This window comes from Panthera pardus, unplaced genomic scaffold (genome assembly GCF_024362965.1).
Source record: "Panthera pardus isolate Hobbes unplaced genomic scaffold, ASM2436296v1 HiC_scaffold_20, whole genome shotgun sequence".
NCBI lineage: Eukaryota > Metazoa > Chordata > Mammalia > Carnivora > Felidae > Panthera > Panthera pardus.
This window is the reverse complement of record NW_026526766.1, coordinates 55,686,432-55,710,981: the sequence shown is the minus strand read 5'-3', so window position 1 is coordinate 55,710,981 and position 24,550 is coordinate 55,686,432. Positions and strand designations below refer to the sequence as shown.

At 42.7% G+C, this 24,550-nt stretch overlaps 2 protein-coding genes across 2 annotated transcripts in view; both read left to right on the top strand.

Annotated features, from left to right (window-relative positions):
- Positions 1–5,747: 5,747 nt before the first annotated feature.
- On the top strand, positions 5,748–7,303 carry LOC128778593 (uncharacterized). Its single transcript, XM_053908006.1, has 2 exons — positions 5,748–5,814; positions 6,684–7,303. The coding sequence occupies exons 1-2, from the start codon at positions 5,748–5,750 to the stop codon at positions 7,301–7,303; spliced, it is 687 nt and encodes a 228-aa protein (XP_053763981.1).
- Positions 7,304–7,308: 5 nt separating this feature from the next.
- The window catches only part of DCAF12 (DDB1 and CUL4 associated factor 12), a 38,205-nt gene continuing 20,963 nt past the window's right edge, over positions 7,309–24,550 (top strand). Inside the window, exons 1-2 of the mRNA XM_019424138.2 lie at positions 7,309–7,584; positions 8,675–8,929. Of these exons, the coding sequence (XP_019279683.1) occupies positions 7,507–7,584; positions 8,675–8,929 (333 nt within the window). The 5' untranslated portion in view covers positions 7,309–7,506. The remainder of the gene's footprint in view (positions 7,585–8,674; positions 8,930–24,550) is intronic.

Here is a 24,550-nt window from a genome sequence, read left to right as displayed (position 1 = left end):
TTGACTTACCTTTTGTCAGTCATTCAACATGTAGGGAATGTATAAAATATGCTAGGTACCTTCCCTAACACTAGGGATTTGGAGATAATTAAGGGCATCCTCTGCCATCAAGTAGCTCTCAAGCTAATAGAATAGATATGAAAACAGATCATTATCAGCCTGGCTGGCTCAGTTGGGAGAGCCTGTGACTCTTGATCTCAGGGGCATGAGTTCGAGCCCCACGTTGGCTATAGAGATTAGTTTAAAAAAAAAAGTCTTAAAAAAAAAAAAGAAAACAGATCATTACAATACAGTGTGATAAATTATCCATAAAATGTCCTGTGGGGGCACAGAGGAAGAACATCTGAGAAAAGTTGAAAGATGAGCGATGGTAGGAAGAGACCAGTCACAGAAAAGGTCATGCTTGAGTCCAAGAAATTATTAACTAAGAATGAATGATTCTTATTACGTGATGGAATGAATGTACAAACAAGGGACCTTTTTTAATCTTGGAAGTTTCAAAATGCGTTCATTCATTAATCTATCCATTTATTCAACAAATATTTGTTGAATGTTAGCATGTGCACGTAGAGGCCATTTTTAGGCAAAGCAGCTGAAGTGATGGAATGTAGAAAGGGCAGGACCATCAAGTAACCCATCTCAAAATATCCATAGGTGCTAACTAACCAATGGACTACTTACAGATAGGCACAGTTACCAAAAAAGGGAAGATTGCATACCTCACCATACCTCCTCATCTTCCCCCTTTAGGAACAGCCCCCATGAGTTGTCTCTTTGCAGACAGCATCTTCTCCGCTGCCTGCCTACTTCTCTCTTGAGGTGTATTCAATTTGTTCTGCTGTGGGTGAATTCTTTCACCTCTCACACCACCGGCTTTTACCCGATCTTACCCCACATTTGGAGTCCCCCATCCAATCAAGAGATACCCCAAATATACACCACATGTAGAGATAACAATGATAGCAAAGACATCCATAGTCCCTACTCTCAAGCAGCTTACACTCTAGTGGGGGTGACAGACATTAATCAAATAATCCTACAAATGCATGTAAAATTGTAACTGTGATAAGTTCTCAAAGGAGAAACATACAATGCTTTGAAATTAAATAATGGAGGTGGGGGATCACAACTAATCAAGGAGCCCAGGAAACACTTTCCTAAGGAAGTAATGTTTCAACTGACATCTGAAAAATGACTAAGTACTACAACAGCAAAGAGGAATAGAAAGAGTATTTTTAAAAATATGTTTAATGTCTATTTATCGTTGAGACAGAGAAAGACAGACCATGAGCAGGGTAGGGACAGAGAGAAAGAGAGAGAGGGAGACACAGAATCCAAGGCAGGCTCCAGGCTCTGAGCTGTCAGCACAGGGCCCAACACGGGGCTCGAATTCATGGACTGCAAGATCATGACCCGAGCCGAAGTTGAACACTTAACCGACTGAGCCACCCAGGCGCCCCTAGAGGGAGTAAATCAAATGGAGATAAAGCTATACCCGGGCCCTGTGGCAAGAGGGAACATGTTGGTTGGATTTGGAAGGATTGAAAGAGGGTCAGTATGGTTGGAACTGAGAAAGGAGGAGAAATATAGTAAGAGATGTGGCTGGAGTCAAGTTAGGAGCCAGATCATGCAGGGTCTCAAGGGTCAGATTAAGCATTTTATTTTTATCAAAAGACCAGGAGGAAGACAGCGAGGAAGTAGAGATGACCATGTGGATAGTTTGATCAAATTTGCATTAAAAAAAGAACTATCTGCTGAGTGCAAAACACAAGAGGTCAGAGTAGATGCATGTGGTCTATCTCTGAGATCTTCACAAATGGTGCAATCAGTAGGTGATGGGGCAGCTGGCTGGCTCAGTCAGTTGTGCACGTGACTTGTTTTTTGTTTTATGATTTTTTTGAGGGGGTGCCTTAGTGGCTCAGTCCGTTAAGTGTTTGACTCTTGGTTTCAGCTTAGGTCATGATCTCACAGTTTGTGAGTTCGAGCCCCACATCAGGCTCTGTGCTGACACTGTGGAGTCTGCTTGGGATTTGCCCTCTCTGCCTCTCCCCTGTTTATACTGTCTCTGTCTCTTCCAAAATAAATAAACTTTAAAAGTAAAATAAAATTTATTTTTAAAAATTTTTATTTAAAAAATGTTTAATGTTTATATTTTAAAGAGAGCATGACTGGGGGAGGGGCAGAGAGAGAGGGAGACAGACTCTGAAGCAGGCTACAGGCTCTGAGCTGTCAGCACAGAGCCTGACATGCCTCAAACTCATGAACTGCGAGATCATGCCCTGAGCTGAAGTTGGACACTCAACTGACTGAGCCACCAAGGCACCCCAAAAAAGATTTTGTTTTTAAATAATCTCTACATCCAACCTGGGGCTTGAACCCTGAGATCAATAATCATATGCTCCACAGATTGAGCCAGCCGGGCACCCCAATGTGCATGTGACTCTTGATCTTGGGGTTGTGAGTTCAAACCCTGCAATGGGCATAGAGCTTACTTTAAAAAAATAAATAGGGATGCCTGGGTGGCTCAGTTGGTTAAGCATCAGACAATTGATTTCAGCTCAGATCATGATCTCACAGCTTATAATCTCATGCTCCCTCTGCCCTTCCCTTCCCCCTCCCCTCCCCAACTCATGCATGTGCAGTCTCTCAAAATATTTTTTTAAAAATTAAAAAGTTAAATTATTTTAAAAATTAATGAGTACATTGGTGGTGATGTTAATAAATGTGATTTAATTTTTTTTGAGAGAGAGAGAGAGACAGCGCAGCAGGGGAGGGCCAGAGGAGAGAGGGAGAGAGAGAGAATCTTTTTTTTTTTTTAATGTTTCTATTTTTGAGAGAGAGAAAGAGAGCATGAGCAGAGAAGGGGCAGAGAGAGAGAGAGAGGGAGACACAGAATCTGAAGCAAGCTCCAGGCTCTGAATTGTCAGCACAGAGCCCAACAAGGGGCCTGAACTCACAAACTGGGAGATCATGACCTGGGCCAAAGTTGGATGCTTAACCAACTGAGCCACCCAGGTGCCCCCGGAAAGAGAGAATCTTAAGCAGGCACCGCACTCAGCATGGAGCCCAGCCCTGGGCTTGATCTCACACTCTGGTCTCAATCTCATGACCATGAGATCATGACCTGAGCAGAAATCAAGAGTCAGATGTTTAACTGACTGAGCCACCCAGGTGCCCCAATAAATGTGATTTAAAAAAATACATGACAGACTTGGACTAGGGTAGTGGGAGATGTGAATTGACTCAAAATATTTAGAAGGCAAAATAAATAGGACTGGGTGATGGAATAAATGTGTGAGGGTGTTTGAGGAGAGGTTACAAGAATTGGGAGAGACAAAGGTGATTCCCAGGCTTTCATATGTCTGGAGAACATTTTTTTGTTTTGTTTGTAGAGCAGAGAGATGAATTCAATATCCTCTCAGATTAATTTCAGTCTAGGGTTGTGGCTTTTATTTTTTTATTTTATTTCTTAAATTTTTACTTATTTGAGAGAGAATGTGCATGTACATACGAGTGGGGAAGGGGCAGAGAGAGAGAGAGAGAGAGAGAGAGAATATCCTAAGCAGGCTCCACACTGTCAGCACAAAGCCCGACGCAGGGCTCGAACCCACGAACCATGAGATCATGACCCGAGCCAAAATCAAGAGTCAAACGCTCCACCAGCTGAGCCAGCCAGGTGCCCCAAAAGTTGGACACTTAACCAACTGAGTCATCCAGGAGCCCCAGATAGTTTGTGTGTGTGTGTGTGTGTGTGTGTGTGTGTGTGTGTGTGTGTGTGAGTCTATTTATTTTGAGAGAGACAGAGAGAGCACGAGTGGGGCAGGAGCAGAGAGAGGGAGAATTCCAATCAGGCTCTGTGCTGTCAGCGAAGAGCCTGACAGCAGGCTTGAACCCACGAAACTGCAACCTCATGACCTGAGCCAAAATCAGGCGACCCCCAGATTGTAGTTTTTAAATTTTCCTTCTTCCTAGCCTGATTGTCTTAAAAAGTACAAGGGAAGAAACCAGGTGAAAAAATTTTGAGCACTTATATCTTTATATTGAGGTATACTTAATATAAACGGCATAAATCTTTTTTTAATGTTTACTCATTTTTGAGAGAGAGTGAGCAAGAGAGAGCAAGCATGAGTGGGGAAGGGGCAAAGAGAGGGGGAGGTACCGAATCCAAAGCAGCTCCAGGCTCTGAGCTGTCAGCCCGGAGGTTGACACAGGGCTTGAATCCACAGACTGTGAGATCATGACCTGAGCCGAAGCTGGTCACTTAACCAACTGAGCCACCCAGGCACCCCTAAACTGCATAAATCTTGAATGTACACCTTGTTGAAATTTTACATATGTGTACACTGTTATAATCATCACCAAGATCAAGATATAGAAGTTTCCAGAGCACCTGGCTGGCTCAGTGGGTGGAGCATGCGACTCTTAATCTTGGGGTTATAGGTTCAAGCCCCACATTGGGTGTAGAGATTACTCAAAAATAAAATCTTAAAAAGACATATATGTTTATATACTTATATAAATTTCTTGCACACCAGAAACCTCCCTGGGTTCTCTTCACAGTTAGTAACCACCAAGAGTAATGACTACTCTGACTCCTATTATATGAGATTGTAATATAATATGTATTTGGTCTTTGTCCTGATTCCTGGCACAAGAGCTCCTAAAACTCTTGTAATTTTCTAAGTCATAATGGTAGAAGCACATCATTTGTCATTTTTAATAAGTCCCTCTCAACCATACCTGAGTTTATATTAATGAGGTGACTCAAGATGATTCCTTAGATAGCTTCAGGATGGGGGTTGGTTGCCAGAGGAACCAACCATGTAATTATGAGTATGGAACTTTCAGCCTCATCCCCTAACCTCTGAGAAGGGGAGGAGAAATGTGGATTGAATCAAGGTTAATGATTTAATCAATCATCCCTTCATAATGGAACCTCCATATAAACCCTAAACTATGGGGTTTGGATTAGCCTCCAAGTTGGTGAATATATCCACATACCATGAGGGTAGTGTACCCCAAGCTCCACAGGGACAGAAGCTCCTGTGTTCAGGACTCTTGCAGACCTCACTCCCTGTCCATCTTCATTTAGCCCTTCATTTGTTTCTTTTATAATATCCTTTATAATAAGCTGGCAATATATTTATTTTCCTGAGTTCCATGAAGTATTATAACAAATTATGAACCCTGATTAGGAGGTCACAGGAACCCCCAATTTATCTATCAATTGGCATTTGAACTATTTTCATCGATTGACATTTGAACTATTTTCCATTTATGGCTGTTATGAATAAAACTGAGTACTCTCATGCCTTTTGGTGGACGTAAACACTCATTTCTGTTGATATAACCAGAAGTAGTTCTGGATCATAAGGTACACATACTTAGCCATAGTAGGTACTACCATAGATTTTTTCCAAATTGTACCAATTTATGTGCCCACTAGCAATGTATGAGAGTTCCAGTTATTCTACCTCACTAATCCTTGGTATCATCAGTCTTTATTTATTTTTTAAGTTTATTTATTTTGGGAGAGACAGCACAAGCAGGGGAGGGGCAGAGGAAGAGGGGGACAGAGGATCTGAAACAGGCTCTGTGGTGACAGCAGCAAGCCACCCACATGCCCCGTTGTCGTCAGTCTTTTAAAAGCAACTGTGGACTTTTAAACTTCAAGGTGAATCTTTATTCCACAGAAATTGTGAGCTCTGCTGGGAGGTACATTTGGCGATAGTTCCTGGGATGTCAAAATGAAGTGCACCAACTCTGAGGATAAGCCTACAGCCTTTGACATGGGCAGAGGATACCAGGAACCAAGTGCAGCCCAGCATGAGCCTAGATTCTCAAAGGAATTCCAGACTCTTGCCCAATGGGCTCCTGGGTCACCAAGGGCATTGTGAGGCAAGACAGAACTGCAGCAAGAGGCTCAAAAAGAAAGCTGAACCACTTCTGACCCATTCACCCTGTTCATGTCTCTGAAGGGATAGGCCTGACCAAGTAAGATGGGGCTGCCTTTCCCAAGGTGGCACTAGAGATTAGTGGCAGTGCCCACTTGGGATGGCAGAGGACTCTGTCTCAATCTGGTCTGTTTTGGCTTGGAAAACAAATCTAAATCTTGTAGGCAGAACCTTAGATGGGTCAACAGAGCTCCCTGGAGGTATGAAGCCTGAAGCGACCAGCAGGTAACTGGGCACTACAGCCCGAAGCCAGTCAACCCCAAGCAAGAGCATCCTGCTTCCTCAAAGGGTTTCTTTACCTGAGGAAAAGCGGAACCAGCACTCAAATTCCTACAGCATCTTCTGAAAATGGAGGCAAGGGTGATCCTGAAGAAGCCCCCTTCTCTAACTGACAAGCAAAATGGCCACTATACTCTGTAGTTCAGAATTTCACCCAATATGCCTTCATTGAGATGCAACCAGGGCCCAGAGGGAGAGGCAGGCAATGGCAGTCCCCTGTTCCTGTCCTCAATTTAGGAGACATAAGAAACATAAATTAAGGCGTGAGGCCTATTTCATAAAGCACAAAGACCCTGTGGCCCGCAGGTCGTGGGAGTCGAAAGGGAGGCGAGGTCGTAGCTGAGGGAAAGGTGACTGAGGAGCTGTTGCAGCTTGGGCAGGAGAGTCGGGAGAGGTGGACAGCAGGGAATCAGGAGACTGAGTGGAGAACGGAGCCTTAGGACTCTCCAGGGGTGGGAAGGCGGGCAGAGGACCAGGGAGCGGCTTGGGGTGGCTGCGCCGGGCAGGGCAGGTACTCTAAAGAAGGAAAGTCTGGGCACGCCGGCCGGACTCCACCTTACGAGGGTGGGGGAAGGAGGTCCTGCCTCCTCGCACAGAGTCCAGCCCTTGGTGCTGGAGCTCCGTTTGTGATAGGTTCGGGGAAAGTGCGGCGCTCAAAAGGAGATAACCAGTGGTGGCTGCCCAGGAAAGGCGTGTGCTGGGAGGGATTCCTTCTCCGAGCCGGGTTAGTTGTCTTCACTTCCGGGTGCCTGCGGATGAGTAGGCGGGGGTCCAAGGTCAGCGGCCAGAACGCAGATTGCTTTGACCCCTGGTCTTCTACTTCCAGCGGCACTCCGACGACCGTTGAAAATGCGCGGGCGGCAGCAAAACGACAGCCGCGAATTTACCACTTGCAGACCCTAAACCCCACCCCTGAAGGCCAGGCGGCGTCTCCGTGGCGACGTGCAGCGAAGTGCGGCTGCGCAAGGGTGACGGAGCGAGGGCGAAGGGGAGGGGGTGTTTTGGTTCCAGCCGCTCGCCGTCCTTTCAGACTTGTCCGTCTGAAAGCTTCTCGTTCCTTCTTTCCCTAACCCCTTCCCTTTCCCTTTCCCTTTCCCGGCCCCGGTCCTCCCTCCCTCCTTTCCCTTCTGCCTGCCTCCCTGGGTCCGGGCCATTTTCCGGGCCAGGCGCTTTAAAGTGCGTGGCCCCGGGGCCCAGTATATGACCCGCCGTCTTGCTAACCCTCGCTACCCCCGCCCCATGTGGCTGCGGGGCCGCTGCGGCGCTGCCCACTATGGCCCGGAAAGCAGTTAGCAGGAAGCGGAAAGCGCCTGCCTCGCCAGGAGCTGGGAGCGACGCTCAGTGCCCGCAGGTGAGGGCTGAGAGGCCAGGACTCGGGTTATATCGCCGAAGCACCCAAAGGGGGATAGAGTCCTGAGATAAGGGAACCGGAACCCGGGACCAAGGTTTGTAATCAGAGGTGGGGCAAGAGCGTGGCCCAGCCAGTACGGTAAGGGCTGGGCCCCCAGGAATTCATAGGAGAGCAGAAAGGACAGAGAGATGACACACTGAAGGGAAACTTGGAAACAGGGTATACTCCTCAGAAGGCCTACAGCCGGGAGTGGGGCTTGAGGGGAAACTAGAATCTTGGCTTTGGAGGAAGGGAAACCGACGTCGAGTGGAATCAGGAACAAAACCTCCCAGAAGGTACGCGGAGGGAGAGTGAAGTCCACCTCCGGGGGGGGGGGGGGGGCAGAGATGATTGCGACCTTTATATAGGAAAGATTCTCTCTCCCTCCGGCTACCTCAAGCCCCAACATGGGGTTTTTGGCTCCTGGACCTTTGTAAAAAACAGCACTTCTCAGGTATCATTCCTATACCTCCCTCTTTGAAGGAGAAGACCTTGTTGGACGCGTATTCGGACTCTGATTTCCCGTGCCTCCTACCCCGTTAGTGTTTGATCTTTCGAATTCTTCAACCGCCTGGAGCGCGGGACAGGGAGGAAGTCTTTGATAGTGCATCCCTGGAAGGTGTAGGACCCCAGTCTGGCCCTAGTTGCACTCTCCATGCTCCGCGGGGAGTACAGACTGAGAGAGAGAAGGGGACCGGGTAGAGATGCAGCCCAGGTCGGTATAGTAATTATGCGGCCCCTCATTCCCTTCCCTGTCAAGTATAGCTTTAGGGGATTTGAATCCTTCACTCCTAAAAGGCCTAGTAAACCTTTTGACCTCTTTTCTGCTTCCATTCCCTTGTCTTTCAGCTCTTGTTTCTCATAGGTTTGACTATGAGCAGTATCTTTTCAATGTTGGAAGAATTAAATTGGACTTTTCTGTATTGAGTTACCTATTCTGTTGTATGTGAATCCTGCAGGATGAGTTCTTGGTGATTTCTCTGATACAGGAGGATCTGTCCTTCTGAACGAAGGTAGCCAAAGCCCTAATTTCTAATGTTGCTTTACACAGTTTGGCTGGGATCACTCACTTCACAAAAGGAAAAGACTCCCCCCGGTGAAGAGATCCTTAGTGTACTACCTGAAGAACCGAGAAGTCAGGCTTCAGAATGAAACCAACTATTCTCGAGTGTTGCATGGCTATGCAGCACAGCAACTTCCCAGTCTCCTGAGGGAGAGAGAGTTTCATCTTGGAACCCTTAATAAAGTGTTTGCATCTCAGTGGCTGAATCATAGGCAAGTGGTGTGTGGCACCAAATGCAACACGGTAAGTGTCTGGGGTAAGTGAACCTTACCCTATGTCCTGCTCTAGAACCTCTCACTGCTCACTTTCCTCATCAGTTTCTTTTGGAAGGATATTGCCTTACTCTGCTTTCCATTCCCTCCTATCTGTTGATAACTTCCGCCTCTCTTTCTGTCCCTTTTGCCACTTCCTCATTTCTTTCCTGATAAATCTTCAGAGGAGCCTGTTTCTTTAGGCCTCTTGCCATATGTACAGTTGTTCCACTGCTTTTTTTGGCCTCATCTTTTTGTCTTGCTTTTTAAGTCAGAGAATGCAGAGGAAAGATTTAGGAAAGAATGATGCTCAGGGAGGGCATCATTTGGGATACATAATAGTGGAAACTTAGGTCTTACCTGCTAGACTAAAGGCATGTATAAAAATATTTAAGGATGTGTGGGTGGCTCAGTCGGTTAAGTGTCCAACTTGGGCTCAAGTCATGATCTCATGGTTTGTGGTTCGAGCCCCACATCGAGCTCTCTGGTGTCAGCGAGAAGCCTGCTTTGGATTCTCTGTTCCCCTTTCTCTGCCTCTACCTTGCTCATGCACTCACTCAACACACGTTCTCTCTCTCTCTCAAAAATAAATAATATTAAAAAAAAATTAACTAGCACTTGGCTCAAGATAAAGCGAGCATTACTTTTTAGGGAGTAGAATCTAAAGATGTATTTCTTTTAAGAAAGGGCAGAGAATGTGTGTTTGGTGGTATATTTCAGGATATAAATGTTTGCTCTTTGTAAAGTAGCCTCCTGAAGAGGATTCAAAAGAGAGAAAAATTATTATATAAGTAGGAAAGTGTTCTTACACAGAATGACTTAGAAAATAGTTATAAGTGAATGAAAGGAGAAATATGTCGGTAATCTATATAATAAGCACAATTACAGGCATAGGTAAAATAGGTCAATCCATGATTGGATATTACAATATGATTGGAACAGAAGGACACAAATAGCATGATTTCAGAGGAACGGTAAGAGGCAGGGCCTGGAGGTGGGAAATGATTCCAAAGGAAGCATGAGAAAAGATGGGATGTAGGCCCAGCTGCTCTCTCTGTTTTCACCTCACCCTGAGTGATTAGACAAGTAATGTCATAATGGCTGGGTAAATTTTCCTTAGGCAGAAGCACAGATTGATTGAAAGAGAGAATATCCTTCTAGATCAAGAAAGTGTTAAGTGCTAGAAGTGTTTGTTTATAAAGGACATAGGCAAAGATTTAAACAAGAGTTTTAAGGAAGGAAATAATATCTTGGAGGTTGGGGCCAAACTGACATTTCCTCTTCTGTTGAGGGTTGCTGCTCGTCATACAGAAGCCTTTCAAAACTAAGTAGTGGTAGGGCACCTGGGTGGCTCAGTCACATAAGCATCATACTGTTGATCTCAGCTCAGGTCATAATCTCAGGATTCATGGGATCGAGCCCCAGGTTAGGTTCTGGGTTGACATCATGGAGCCTGCTTGGGAGTCTCTCTCTTCGCCCCTCCCCCCCCCCCCCACTTGTGCACATGGGCAGGTGCTCTCTCTCTCAAAATAAATAAACTTAAAAAAAAAAAAAACCTAAGTAGTTGTGGAAAGACAAAACTTCCTTTTCCTAGTTTCTCATGCCCCCACGCATGGTTTAAGAGCACTGTCATTGTGACTTGGAGTAGAAAAAGAGTTTCCCCATTTGGAGGAATTCATTCTGCTCTCCATGTACATCATCATACTGTTTTGCCTGGCAAATGTTGCTGAATTCTGAACTAAGTTAATAATAGTCTTTTTCTTGAATTTATTGCCTCTATTTTGAAGGTTTGAATAATGTAAAGTAATAATTTACTTTTTTTTTTTTTAATTTTTATTTTTGAGAGAGACACACACAATAGTGCGAGCGGGGGAGGGTAAGAGAGCAGTGAGAGGGAGACACAGAATCTGAAGCAAGCTCCAGGCTCTGAGCTGTCGTCAGCAGAGAGCCTGATGCGGGGCTCAAAGTCACAAACCATGAGATCACGACCTGAGATGAAGTCACAAGTTTAACTGAGCCACCCAGGAGCCCCTAATCTACTCTTAATACCTACCTCTTTCTGACTTCCTGTGTCCTCATAACCTAAGGTGTTTAAATGAGGGCCTATTTTCTTTATATAGTTTATGTTGTTCTTTGTTTAGCTTCCAGAACCGAAGGAGGGAACCAGAAACACTGCTCTTAACTTTGTGACATTTGGCAAATGATTCTCTTGTGTGCCTTTGTTTTCCCATCTATAAAATGGGAGTGGTAATATACAGTGCTGAGAATGTGGCTGTGCACATCTTGGGAAACACTTGTTAGCAATATCTTCCTTATGCAAAAATAGTAGTGGTCCGGGCAGCTGTGTGGCTCAGTGGGTGAGCACCCAACTCTTGGTTTCTTCTCAGGTTGTGATCCTGGGGTTGTGGGATCCAGCCGTGCATCAGGCTCCATGATGGACATGGAACCTGCTTGGGATATTCTCTCTCTCTCTCTCTCTCTCTCTCTCTCTCTCTCTCTCTCTGTTTTTCCCTACCCCCCCTCCCCCACCCCACTTGTGAGTACACCTATCTCTAAAAAATATGTATATATATTTGTGGTGATAATGAATGCAAAGCTTTTTCCAATGCTGTTTGCATTCCTTGGGACTCCACTCAGTTTGAAAGAAAGGAAAATTAAACAATCTTTGGAAAATATGCCAAGATTTGGGGGAAGAAGAGTTTGTGTTGGATTCTCAATAGTAAGTTTTGGTGTATTGAAATTTTGCTACAGTGAAGCAATTTAAATGTATCAAGTAGGAAAAGTATACCACAATCATTTATATCTTAAAATAACCTATTAATTAATGTGTCTGCTGGTTAGAAGCTGTTTTTGTCTTGGGTACTGTTGGTATCATTAGCATTTAACTGAATATACACAAATGCTAAAAAGCCCTATCGTTTCCCAGTTAACTAGCTTGGGGCAATAGTATTGAAACTTCTGCTGAGGCATTAGGTCATTCATTATGGAAAAAAAATCAGATATATTCTATGTCTTTCTGTAGCTTGATTCCTGAGGTGGGAATTCTGCTATGCTATGGGCTAACACTCAAACTAGGGGCAGTCACTTAAGCCCCAGAATTCTCTGGGCCTATTAAGCATAACTACAAGAATGGTCAACGTATGTCTTAATCATTAATAACATTAGTATGGTCATATATATTTTTAAGTTTACTTACTTATCTCGAGGGAGAGCGAGAGAGTGCACATACTTGTGGGAGGGGCAGAAAGAGAGAGAATCCCAAGCAGGGCCCATGCGGTCAGCTCAGAGCCCAATGTGGAGCTCAAATTCACAAACTGCAAGATCATGACCTGAGAAGAAATCAAGACTCAGGTGTTCAACCAACTGAGCCACCCAGGTGCCCCAGTATGGTCATATTTTTTTTCTGTCTTTCTTTTCTTTTTTTTTTTTTTTTATTTATTTATTTTGAGAGAGACAGAGACAGAGCAAGTGGGAGGGTGGGGTGGGGAGAGAGAATCCCAAGCAGGCTCCATGCTGTCAGCGCAGAACCCAATGTGGAGCTCTAATCTCGAAACCTCGAGATCATGACCTGAGCTGAAAGCAAGAGCCAGACGTTTAACCGGCTCAGCCACCCAGGCACCCCTGGTCTTGTTTTTTCTTTACTTAGAGAAAAAGGGGTAGTATAACCTTAATTGGAACATGGGTCTGGAAATCAGGTTGGGTAGGTATATTTTCCTGGTTTAGGATTACAAAGTCAAATTGTGTACAGAGCCAGACACAAAAGCTAATTTAGAGAAGCTTGTGAGGCACAAGACAGTAAAAAGTAGCAGGGACTGCAGAGAGCCAGAGAAGGCATTCTTGGCTCTAGCCAGTTTTTGCCATGCAGGAATTTTTTTTTTTTTTTCTTTAAGTTTATTTATTTTGAGAGAGACAGAAACAACACAAGTGGGGGAGGAGCAGATAGAGAGGGAAAGAGAGAATCCCAAGCAGGCTCCGTGCTACCAGCACAGAGCCCAGCATGGGGCTCAAACCCAAGAACTGTGAGATCATGACCCAAGCCAAACTAAGAGACTCCCAACCAACTCAGCCACCCAGGATTTTTTAATTGTTTTTTAATGTTTGTTTATTTTTGAGAGAGAGAGAGAGCATGAGCTGGGGAAGGACAGAGAGAGAGGCAGAATCTGAAGCAGGCTCCAGGCTCTGAGCTGCCAACACAGAGCCTGACGTGGGGCTCGAACCCATGAACCGTGAGATCATGACCTGAGCCAAAGTCAGAAGCTTAACTAACTGAGCCACTCAGGTGCCCCAAGAATTTTTTTTTTGTTTTGATGTTTATTATTTTTGAGAGAGACAGTGCAAGCAGGGGAGGGGCAGAGGGAGAGGGAGACCCAGGATCCAAAGTGGGCTCTGTGTTGATAGCAGAGAACCTGATGCACAGCTCAAACTCCCGAACCGAACTGTGAGAGCATGACCTGAGCCAGACACTTAACTGAGCCACCCAGGCCCCCTGCCATGCAGGAATTTGAACCTATTGTTAATTTTTCCTTTTAAGGAGAAACTGGAAATCTGGATTTTTATGGGGAAGAGTGTTAACCATTTGTGAAGATTATCGAGAGTCTGGTGTGACAAGAGCTTTAGGTGTCTGAAAGAGAATTATGAGATTAAGGTTGGAAAGGTTCATTAGGATCAAATTATGGAAGCCATGAAGTGTCAAGTTAAGATTTTATTTGTTGGGGAGTGGAGAGACAAGACCCAAGGATTTGAAACAGGGAATGACATGGTTGGAGTACTACTTTAAGGGAAAGTAGTTACAGGATGCTAGTGCTATACTATAAATGAGAGGTAATGAGGGCCAAAAGCAGGACAGTGGCAGGGAGAGAGTGAGAAGGAGACAGATAGAATACATCTTAAGAGGGTGAGGGGCGCCTGGGTGGCTCAGTCGGTTGAGCGTCCGACTTCAGCTCGGGTCATGATCTCGCAGTTCATGAGTTCGAGCCTCGCGTCGGGCTCTGTGCTGACAGCTCAGAGTCTGGAGCCTGCTTCAGATTCTGTGTCTCCCTCTCTCTCTGCCCCTTCCCCGCTCATGCTCTGTCTTTCTCTGTCTCTCAAAAATGAATAAACGTTAAAAAAAATTTTTTTAAAAGAGGGCGAATGGGTGGCTTGATCAGCGGAGCCAGGATTTATTAATTGTTTTTTAATGTTTGTTTATTTATTTAAAAAAAAAATTTTTTTTAATGTTTACTTATTTTTGAGACAGAGAGAGACAGAGCATGAATGTGGGAGGGTCAGAGAGAGAGGGAGACACAGAATCCGAAACAGGCTCCAGGCTCTGAGCTGTCAGCACAGAGCCTGACGCGGGGCTCGAACTCACGGACCGCAAGATCATGACCCGAGCCGAAGTCGGCCGCTTAACTGACTGAGCCACCCAGGCGCCCCTATGTTTGTTTATTTTTGAGAGAGAGAGAGCGTGAGCTGGGGAAAGACAGAGAGAAAAGCAGAATCTGAAATAGGCTCCAGGCTCTGAGCTGCCAATCTTGATCTTGGGGTTGTGAATTTGAGCCCCACGTTTGGGCATAGAACCTACTTTAAAAAAAAAAAAGATCTTAATGGTACCATCTGTAGATGGTGACATGCTCAGATATAATCCAGAGGATTAAGTCAAAATTGATACTGATGTCTTGAACCTGGGTAACTAGAAGGATGGCAGAAGTACTGAACAGATTTGAAGAAAAAATGAGTTTAGTTTTATATTTTCACTTAGCTGAAATTTAAAAGAGGGGTAAAGGAGAGTACCTGGGTGGCTCATTTGGTTATATGACTGACTTTGGCTCAGGTCATGATTTCATGGTTCATGAGTTCGAGTCCCACATCAGGCACTCCTGTCAGTGCAGAGTCTGCTTCGGATTCTTTGTCTGCCTTTCTCTCTCTGCCCCTTCCCGTACTCTCTCTCTCTCAAAAATAAATAAACATTTAAAAAAAAAACCAAAACCTTAAAAAAGTAATAAAAGAGGGGTAAAGATTGAAGTTAGTGATTTGGGGGATAGTCATCTATATATAAGGGATTATTGAAATTCGTGCACTACTGGGGTGCCTGGGTGGCTCAGTTGGTTAAGCGTCTGACTTCAGGTCATCATCTCACAGTTTGTGGGTTCAAGCCCCACATCAGGCTCCGTGCTGATGGCGCAGAACCTACTTGGGATTCTCTCTCCTTCCCCTCCTCCCTCCCTCCCTCCCTCCCTCTCCCCCTTCTACACTCGCCCACTCTGTCTCTCAAAATAAATAAACTTTAAAAAAATTTGCATACTACCATGGGAGAGAGGGTAAAGAAGACACTTTTTTTTTTTTAATGTCTGTTTATTTTGAGAAAGAGAGTGTGCATGCAAACAGGGGAGGGGCAGAGAAAGAGAGAGAGAATCCCAAGTAGGCCCCATGCTCAGGAGTTGGGGCTGCTGAATGAGGGGGCCTTGATCTCACCACTGGGAAATCATGACCTGAGCCAAAAATCAAGAGTCGGATGCTTAACCTACTGAGCCACCCAGGTGCCCCAAAAAGGCACTCTTAACTTCCATAAACCTTGCCGAAAATTGCGAAAATTTCATTATATGTGTCTTTTCTGGGCATGATGTGGGGAAGGTGGTGTGGAGACAAGGCCATAGTTTTCATGAGATTTTCAAAGGGAGTACTATGAGCCAAAAATGGGTAAGAGCCACTGATATTGAAAGGGTGGCTAAAGATAGAACCTTGGAGAATGTCTACATTTATGGAGCAGGAACTGCTACAAGGAGACCAGGGAGGTCAGAGGAGAACTAGGAGAGTACCAAAAAAATTCAAGAAGGGGGATATTTTGGAGCACCTGGTTGGCTCAGTCAGAAGAGCATGCAAATCTTGATCTTGGGGTCGTGAGTTCAAGCCCCACATTGGGTGCAGAGATTACTTAAATAAAATTTTTTTAAAAAGAAAAAAAAGGTATTTTGAGAGGGGATGGTTTGAAGAGGAGGAGAGTAATAGAGTGATAATGTATGCAGAGTTTGAGGTATTTAAGACTATCAGGGACTTAGCATAGTAGATAAAATTGCTTATTGCAGTTACAGAGAACCTACACCAAAGGGAACCAAGGAGCCTCTCAGTAAGAGGGTGTTAGAAGGGACTTAGAAGACTGATTTGTGGGAAGGCTTAAGGAAATGGGACTTTCACAGGAAAATTTCCTGTGAAATTATTTTCACCCAGACACCAAGGCCTAGCTGATAGTACCAGGCTCACTCCCTACATATCAGGGCTGCTTTCTTTTTCTCACCATTTCCCAAAGTAATGGTCAAGGGTATACTGCTGACTTCCCAGATAGACTTGGTGGATCATAATGAAGCAGACAAAATGAGTTTAGGCTGCGATTTGCTGTCAGATGGGAGGAAGAAGAACTTTGAGGAGCCTAATTTTGGGGATGGGGAGGACTGGTAAGCACCAGGGTTGAGAAAATAGCTGTAATGTTTTCACTGAGTTTACATATGCAGATTCCTGAAATAAAAGCAGAATATGAGATCCAATTTGAGACACAGGAAAACAAAATATGGTGAAGTGTGGGAGTTTTGCTTTGACCAGATCTTTAATTCATGCTCCTTCATTTTACTATTTTATTTCCCCAAAAGGATTATACCCTTTTAGAAGATACTTTTATCTTAATTTTTTACTTTTTTAAAGATTTTATTTTAAAGTAATTTTTACACCCAACATGGGGCTCAAACCTACAACTGAATGAGCCAGCCAGTTACCCCTAGAAGGTACTTATAAATGCTTGCAGAATTTCTTGGGCCCAACCAGGTGTACAGCATTCTTATCTGTATCCTACAGTTTTGTTTCATAGGATAGTAATCTGTAAATTAGCCATTTTTAAAATGACATGGTTATTCTCTGCCTAGTAAGAAATGTTCAGATTTATTCCAGAATTAGTCTTTATGTTATTTTCAGAATATTTGACTCTTAGAGGAAGATTTTATTATTTATGTTTTATTATTTATTTTTTGACAGAGAGAGGCAGAACATGAACAGGGAGGGGCAGAGAGAGAGAGAGACAGAGACAGAGAATCTGAGGCAGCTCCAGCCTCTGAGCTGTCAGCACAGAGCCTGACATGGGGCTCGAACTCATGAACCCCAAGATCATGACCTGAGCTGAAGTCAGACGCTTAACCCACTGAGCCACCCAGGCGCCCCTAGAGGAAGACTTTAGATGTGGAAATGATAGAATTGTTATGTTGGCAAGTTCATCTGCTGGGGCACATGTATGGAAGTGTTTCTACACGGGAAATCCTTGTGGAAATGCCTCAGATTCTAAGGTTTCATATAGAGTTAATTGATGTTAGGAGGCTTTAGGAAGAGGAACAGTAGAAATATGTTTATGCCCCTTACATGTGAAGGTGCTAGAGTTGTTTTTTTCCTGCCCTTTTCTGACTTGTCTTCATGTCTGGGAAGGCCTTTCTTGGATTAACATAGGTGTGGGACTCAGGAATCCTGTTTTGTGTAGTGCATTGCAGACTGTGGATCACCTTCTGTTTGTGAGAAAATTAATGGTCAAGAATGTTAGGGCCCGACCAGCAGTCCTGTGGAGGGGTTCAAGAATTTTAGGGCAGTTTTTCTCAACAAGAATGTTGATGGTGTTTTTGGTGGTTTCTTTGTTGTCTGAGACTTTATCTCATATTTTACAGAATATTTCACATTCCTGGTTTCTACTCTGTATATTCCAGCAGTGCTCCCAACCCTCTCTACCCTGCACCCCCAGTGCTCCAAAGAGGAAGTAATTTATAGGGTGTTCAGGGAGGATTTCCCAAAGGAGGAAGGGGCTTCAGCTAATGGGGAGGAAGCAGAGGTGTGTGTTCTGTAGCCAAATCAAGAAAGTACAAGAAATGTTGAGGGTCCCTAATAAACCCATTTGGCTGATGCAGGGCAGAAACTATGGGGAAAGAGACTGTGACACATTCGCTGGAGGGTTGGCTAACTGAATCTCCCTTGAATAATTTTTTTTTCCTTTGGTTCATGCTAGCCTTTTTTTTTTTTCTTTTTCTAAACATTTATTTATTTTTGAGGGAGAGAAACAGAGTGCCAGTGGAGGAGGGTCAGAGAGAGAGGGAGACACAGAATCTGAACCAAGATCCAGGCTCTGAGCTTTTGGCACAGAGCCAGACATGGGGCTCGAACTCAACTGCGAGATCATGACCTGAGCCAAAGTCAGTTGTTCAACTGACTGAGCCACCCCAACGCCCCTCATGCTAGCCTTTAATAATGAATAATCTTGTTAATCACCTTTCTCATCTAGACAATTGAGTCACATGCAGTATGATCCCTGATATATTTAGAGCCTGTTCCTATAGCTCTATAGCCTTGGAGGATGAGGAAACCTGAGTTGCTGAGAGCAGAGGTTTGCTGGGAGGTGCCTGATAGGCCAACTACCGGAGGAAAGTTAATAATAAAACAGTCTAGAGGTGCCCAGGTGGCTTAGTTGGTTAAGCGTCCAACTTTGGCTTGGGTAATGATTTCACGGTTTGTGAGTTTAAGACCCATATCGGACTCTGCGCTGGTAGGGCAGAGCCTGCTTGAGATTCTCTCTCTTTCTCCTCTCACAAAATAAATAAATAAACTAAAATAATAATAATAGAACAGTCTAGTTATTTCAGTTGGTTCCTACTTTCCTTGAACCCTTCCGAAGCTTGTCCTCCCTACCCCCAAGGCCAATCACTTGAACGGCTATCATATCACCAAAGGAATAAAAAAGTTCCATGAGCTAAGCATGACTTCCTTTGTCAGTTTACTTGTTTTAAAAATTTTTTTTAATGTTTTTATTTATTTTTGAGACAGAGAGAGACAGAGCATGAGTGGGGTGGGGCAGAGAGAGAGGGAGACACAGAATCCAAAGCAGGCTCCAGGCTCTCTGAGCTGTCAGCACAGAACTTGAGGCAGGGCTCCAACTCACGGACTGTGAGATCATGACCTGAGCTGAAGTCAGACCCTTAACTGACTGAGCCACCCAGGCGCCCCCAGTTTTCTTGTTTTAAATTGATGCATATTTGATTTCTGATACTTAGGCCTTTGTTTCTCAGGCATGACCCAGAAACCAGCTGCATCACAGTCACTTGAGGTGTGTGCTAAAAATGCAGTTTCCTTGTCCCTGCTCCAGTATGGATTCAGGATTTCCCTCAGTGAAACCTAGGAATTGACATTTTATTAGTATTTTTTAAAATTTATTTACATCTATTTATTTATTTTCAAGTTCATTTATTTTTTCTCAGTACTCTCCACACTCAGTGTGAGGCTCAAACTCATGACCCCGAATTCAAGAGTTGCATACTCTTCTGACCGAGCCAACCAGGTGCCCCTATTTTTTTTTTTTTTTTTTTAAGTAATCTCTATACCCAGCATGGGGCTTGAACTCATAACCCCGAGATCAAGAGTCATATGCTCTACCAACTGAGCCAGCCAGGTACCTGAGGAATTGGCATTTTAAACAAGCTCTCAGGCAATTGTTACGTGAATCACTGGATTAGACTTTATGCTATGTAGCAATAATTTTTTTGCTACCTTATTAAATCTAGATCAGTTGTTTGAATCCTCCCTGTATTTTCTAAACTATGATCAGGGCGTAAGTGGGACATTATAGTTGATGGATCTGGAAGAATGTCCTTGTAGGCATCTTGGTTAATATCTGTTCAGCAGCCAGTAGGGTATAATTAGATGTTATTTCTGCACTTTGAGGAAGCCCTTGACAAATGGTTATTTTTCTTTTCTTTTTCAATTATTATTTTTCTGATTTGCCTGTTCCTGATCTCAATTACAGATAAAGCAAGATATTTGCCCATTATTTTTTCAAGTCAGATCTTAGCTTAGGACATTAGTTTCCAAGTTTTTGGTCTCTTTTCTAGCAGATTAATATGTAAACATATGTCAGAATATCCACATTTGTTTGTTTTTTGTTTTTTGTTTTTAAGATTTTATTTTTAAGTAATCTCTATACCCAACTTGGGGCTCAAACTCAACCCCAAGATCAAGAGTCTCCAGCTCTTTTGACTGAGCCAGAATATCCACATTTATACCAACAAATTTGATGATGTCATTTTGTATTGCATATTTAGATTCAAAGATTTGTGGGTTGAGTCTGGGCTCCGTTTTTTATTAACTTTGTGCCTATGGACAAGCTCAAATACCTTCTCTTAAGCCTTTCTTCTCTCACCTTTAAAATAAATGGAGAAAGTAGTACCTGCCTAGCAGGGTCAGGAACAGAATTAAATAAAATGTTATTCAGCACAGTGCCTAAAACATGTGTTTAGTAAATTGTTGATGTAATTAATGGTGGCAGTGAAGAAGAAGTGGCAGTAGTGATTTGTTGGTCCTAGACTTTAGGTTTATTTTTGGCCAGGTTCGGGTGTGCTTAAGATAAATAGCATTTCTGTACCCTGTAAGTGGCTTCTTTCTGTATGGTAGTTACATCCCAAGCAGCTTAGACATTTTAAAATAATTCATCTAGGGCCACCTGGCTGGCTCAGTCAGTGGAGCATGCCACTCTTGATCTCAGGGTTGTGGGTTCGAGCCCATGTTGGGTGTAGAGATTACTTGAAAATAAAATCTTGAAAGAAAGTATCATCTAAAAATAAATAGATAAATAAATAATCCCTATTGTATTTATTATATTTATATAATAATTTATGTAAGGAAGTACAATTAGGAAATTATATTTAATTTCATTATAGAAGGAATACAGATAAAAGCAAAATATTTTTCTGTGTACAAATTAATACCTAGTTCTGATAAGGATGTGGTGAAACAGGTACATATATACATTGCCACTGAAACCCTTTTTTGACAGCAATTTGGCATCATATTTCAAAAGTCTGGTACATATTAATTATTGAATGAAGAGCCTAAAAATATCATACCCTTTGACCTAATATTTTCAGACTAGGGGATTTATCCATAGGAAGAGAAGTCTTTTTTAATGATATAATCATTGCAAGCTATTTTATCTAAATATTAACAAAAAGAGAATACTTGAATAATTTATGGTAAATCACATCTGCATGATATTATGCAGAAATTAACATAATTATGAAGACTAATAACATGCAAAGCATTTGATATGTTAAATGTAATGAGATACAAAATTCTATCTGTGCTTATTATAGCTGTACACAATTATGCATTGACAAATGAAAAAACAGATTTGAAAAGAGAGGGGGCACCTGGCTGGCTCAGTTGGTGGAATGTGCAACTCTTGATCTCAGTGTCATGAGCTTGAGCCCCATGTTGGCATAGAGATTACTTGATAAAGATAAAAAGAGAGGATTCTGAGTGATCTTTCTTGCATTTTTTTTTGCTTCCGTTATTGTTGATAAAATATTGTTGTGTTTTTTTTTCTTTTTTTTTTTTTTTTAGTACTTACTTAGTTTTTGAGACAGAGAGAGACAGAGCATGAATGGGGGAGGGTCAGAGAGAGAGGGAGACACAGAATCTGAAGCAGGCTCCAGGCTCTGAGCTGTCAGCACAGAGCCCGACGCGGGGCTCAAACTCACAGACCGTGAGATCATGACCTGAGCCGAAGTCGGACACTCAACTGACTGAGCCACCCAGGCGCCCCAAAATATTGTTAATAAACTTATTTTTTTAAATGTTACTTCAGCTAGATGAATCTTCTTTTTTCTTAGTCTAAAACAATGGTGGAAGTGGCCTTGTTCATTCCTTGTCTTGTTTACTGACAAAAATTCAGCATAGTTATGTATTATATATCTTTTCTGGGTGGAGGAAGTAAAATACAGTGGTAGGATATATAGCAAAAGGAGTTTCCTTTCTGAGTCACATAAGGATTTTTTTCGAACTCAAAATAACATCTAGAGAGAAATCTTCCTTCTGAGTGGGCAAATACACAACCATATTGTCCTTAAGACTTGGTACTATAATGCTCAGAAAGTAAAAGTGAGAGAAATAGGATTATGCAGTCATATCATTGTTTTAACACTGTTATTATTGAAAGCTTATAATTTTTTAATATACCAGATAAGTAATTAATATGTAACTATAATCTCTCTACTTTCCAGTAGTTTAGAGATAAGGCTCCCTGTTAATTCTGAATAGATGGCTTTATAACTAATTAGAAATGCTGTAGGGGAAGAAAAAGCTGAAAATAGAGTTGATTTCAGGGTTGTGAGTTTGAGCCCCGCATTAGGTGTAGAGATTACTTAAAAATAAATCCATAAAAAAAATTTAAAAAGAATACACTTCCAATAAATTACTCTTTAAAAAAATCAGTTTATTGAACTTGTTAGATATAAAATTTGCAAAGAATTATGTCACTTAATTCTAGGATAATTATAAATCCTAGTATGTCCTCCTTCCACAAAAATCATGATTCTAGTGGGAAAATACCAGAATTCAGGATCCCATAGGAAGTACCATTGCTAATTTTAGCAAGTCAGCCCATAGCCACCTTTTGAAGGAACAGTTTATAGTCACAATTCAGAGAGTAAGAGGTCTTGGCATAGCATAGGAGCCTGGATTTAGATAACAAGGATGTTCATTGCAGTGTTTTATACTACTGAAAATTTGAACACAGCATAAATGTTTAATAATAGATGCAGGATGCCTGCTAGCTCAGTTGGAAGAGCATGATTACATAAAAGAAATCTTTAAAAAATAATAATAGGAAATACATTCAGTAAATGCTAGTATACACATGCGGTGAACTACCTTATAGGCATTAAGAAATATGTAGAACTATATCAACTAATTTGGAAAGCTGTTACTGCTGTATTAAATAAAACTATATAAAATAATATGTGACATCACATTTTACAAATGAAGAAATATACGTAGGCATGTGACTGAGTGTGTAGTAAAGGGCCTGAAAGAAGATACAGAGAGTGAGTGATAGGATTGTGGTGGTTTATATTTCCTAATACCTGCTTTTCTATGTTTTATAAATTTAGGATGCATTATTTTTGTAATTGGGATCCAAAATGTCCTATTTATTTATTTATTTACTTATTTACTTACTTACTTATAACTTTTACTTATTTTGGGAGAGAGCACGAGTAGGAGAAGAGCAGAGAGAGAGAATTCCAAGCAGGCCCACACTGTCAGTGTCAAGCCCAGTGTGGGGCTCGTACTCACATACCATGAGATCATGACCTGAGCTGAAACCAAGGATCAAAAGCTTAACCGACTGAGCCACCCAGCCTCCCCAGTCCTTTTACTTTAAATAACCACACGATCTCTCCTTTAATATACTTGGAATTAAAACAATGACCTGGGCTTTCTGGTGTCACAACTCTTCTAGGTCCTGAACAGTCTGAAATATTTGTAGCTCTGGAGTCTTGATATTGTTCAAGCAGCATATTGAGCTCAGCTGTATCCCCAACCTCCTGTGCAACAGGATGCAGGTGGGCAGGGAACTGGCTTTTACAGGTGGGCTAGACAGAATGCCTGATTTTCCTGGTCATCATTGGAGTCTTGAATACAACTCATTATCTTGATCCTTTTCTTATATTGTGCAAGTCATATGTGTTCGTTGAGAAAAAAATTAAGATAACTGGGACTATGTTTTTATTTATTTATTTATTCATTTATTTATGTTAATGTTTTATTTATTTTTGAGAGCCAGAGACAGAGTGTGAGTGGGGAGGGGCAGAGAGAGGGAGACCCAGAATCTAAAGCAGGCTCCAGGCTCTGAGCTGTCAGCACAGAGCCTGACGTGGGGCTCAAACCCACAAACTGTGAGATCATGACCTGAGCCGAATTCTGACGTTTAACCAACAAGCCACCCAGGTGTCCCATGTTTTTATTTATTTTGAGAGAAAAGAGAACAAATCCCAAGGATCATGGGGCTCAATCCCAGGTCCACGAGATCATCATCTGAGCCGATATCAAGAGTCTGAGCTTAGGGGCGCCTGGGTGGCTCAGTCGGTTGAGCGTCTGACTTCGGCTCAGGTCATGATCTCACAGTCCGTGAATTCGAGCCCCACGTTGAGCTCTGTGCTGACAGCTCAGAGCCTGGAGCCTGTTTCAGATTCTGTGTCTCCATCTCTCTCTGAACCTCCCCCATTCATGCTCTCTCTCTCTCTGTCTCAAAAATCAATAAAGGTTAAAAAAAAAAATTAAAAAAAAAAAAAAGAGTCTGAGCCAACTGAGCCACTCAGGTGCCCCAGGAATTATGTTTTTAAAAGCTTATTCATTTAGGTGCCTGCCTGGGTCACTCAGTAGAGCATGCACCTTCATCTCAGGGTTGTAAGTTTGAGCCCCACGTTGGGTATAGAGATTACTTAAAAATAAGATTTTTTTTTAAGCTTATTTATTTTATACCATAGCATGAACAGCTTTCCATGTTAATAAATATTCTCTACTCTTTTTTTTTTTCTTTTTTTTAAGTAAACTCTACCCCCAGCAAGGGGCTTGAACTCATGAACCCAAGGTCAGTAATCACATACTCTACTGACTGAGCCAGGCCCATTCTTAAAAGCTGTATAATAGTCCACTGTGTGGCTATACCCAATCCCCTATGGTGTCTCACTATTTAAAAATTTATTTTATTTAGTGGCTCTGTTGATCGTCCGACTCTTAGTTTCGGTTCAGGTCACGATCTTGTGGTTTGTGGGTTTGAGCGCTG

What these genes read in the sequence shown, in the direction of transcription:
- LOC128778593 (XM_053908006.1), top strand. Translation starts at nt 5,748, where the DNA reads ATGAAGTGCACCAACTCTGAGGATAAGCCTACAGCCTTTGACATGGGC. An exon ending in CAGAGGATACCAGGAACCAA is followed by an intron (nt 5,815 to 6,683) that starts GTGCAGCCCAGC and finishes AGGACTCTCCAG; the next exon opens with GGGTGGGAAGGCGGGCAGAG.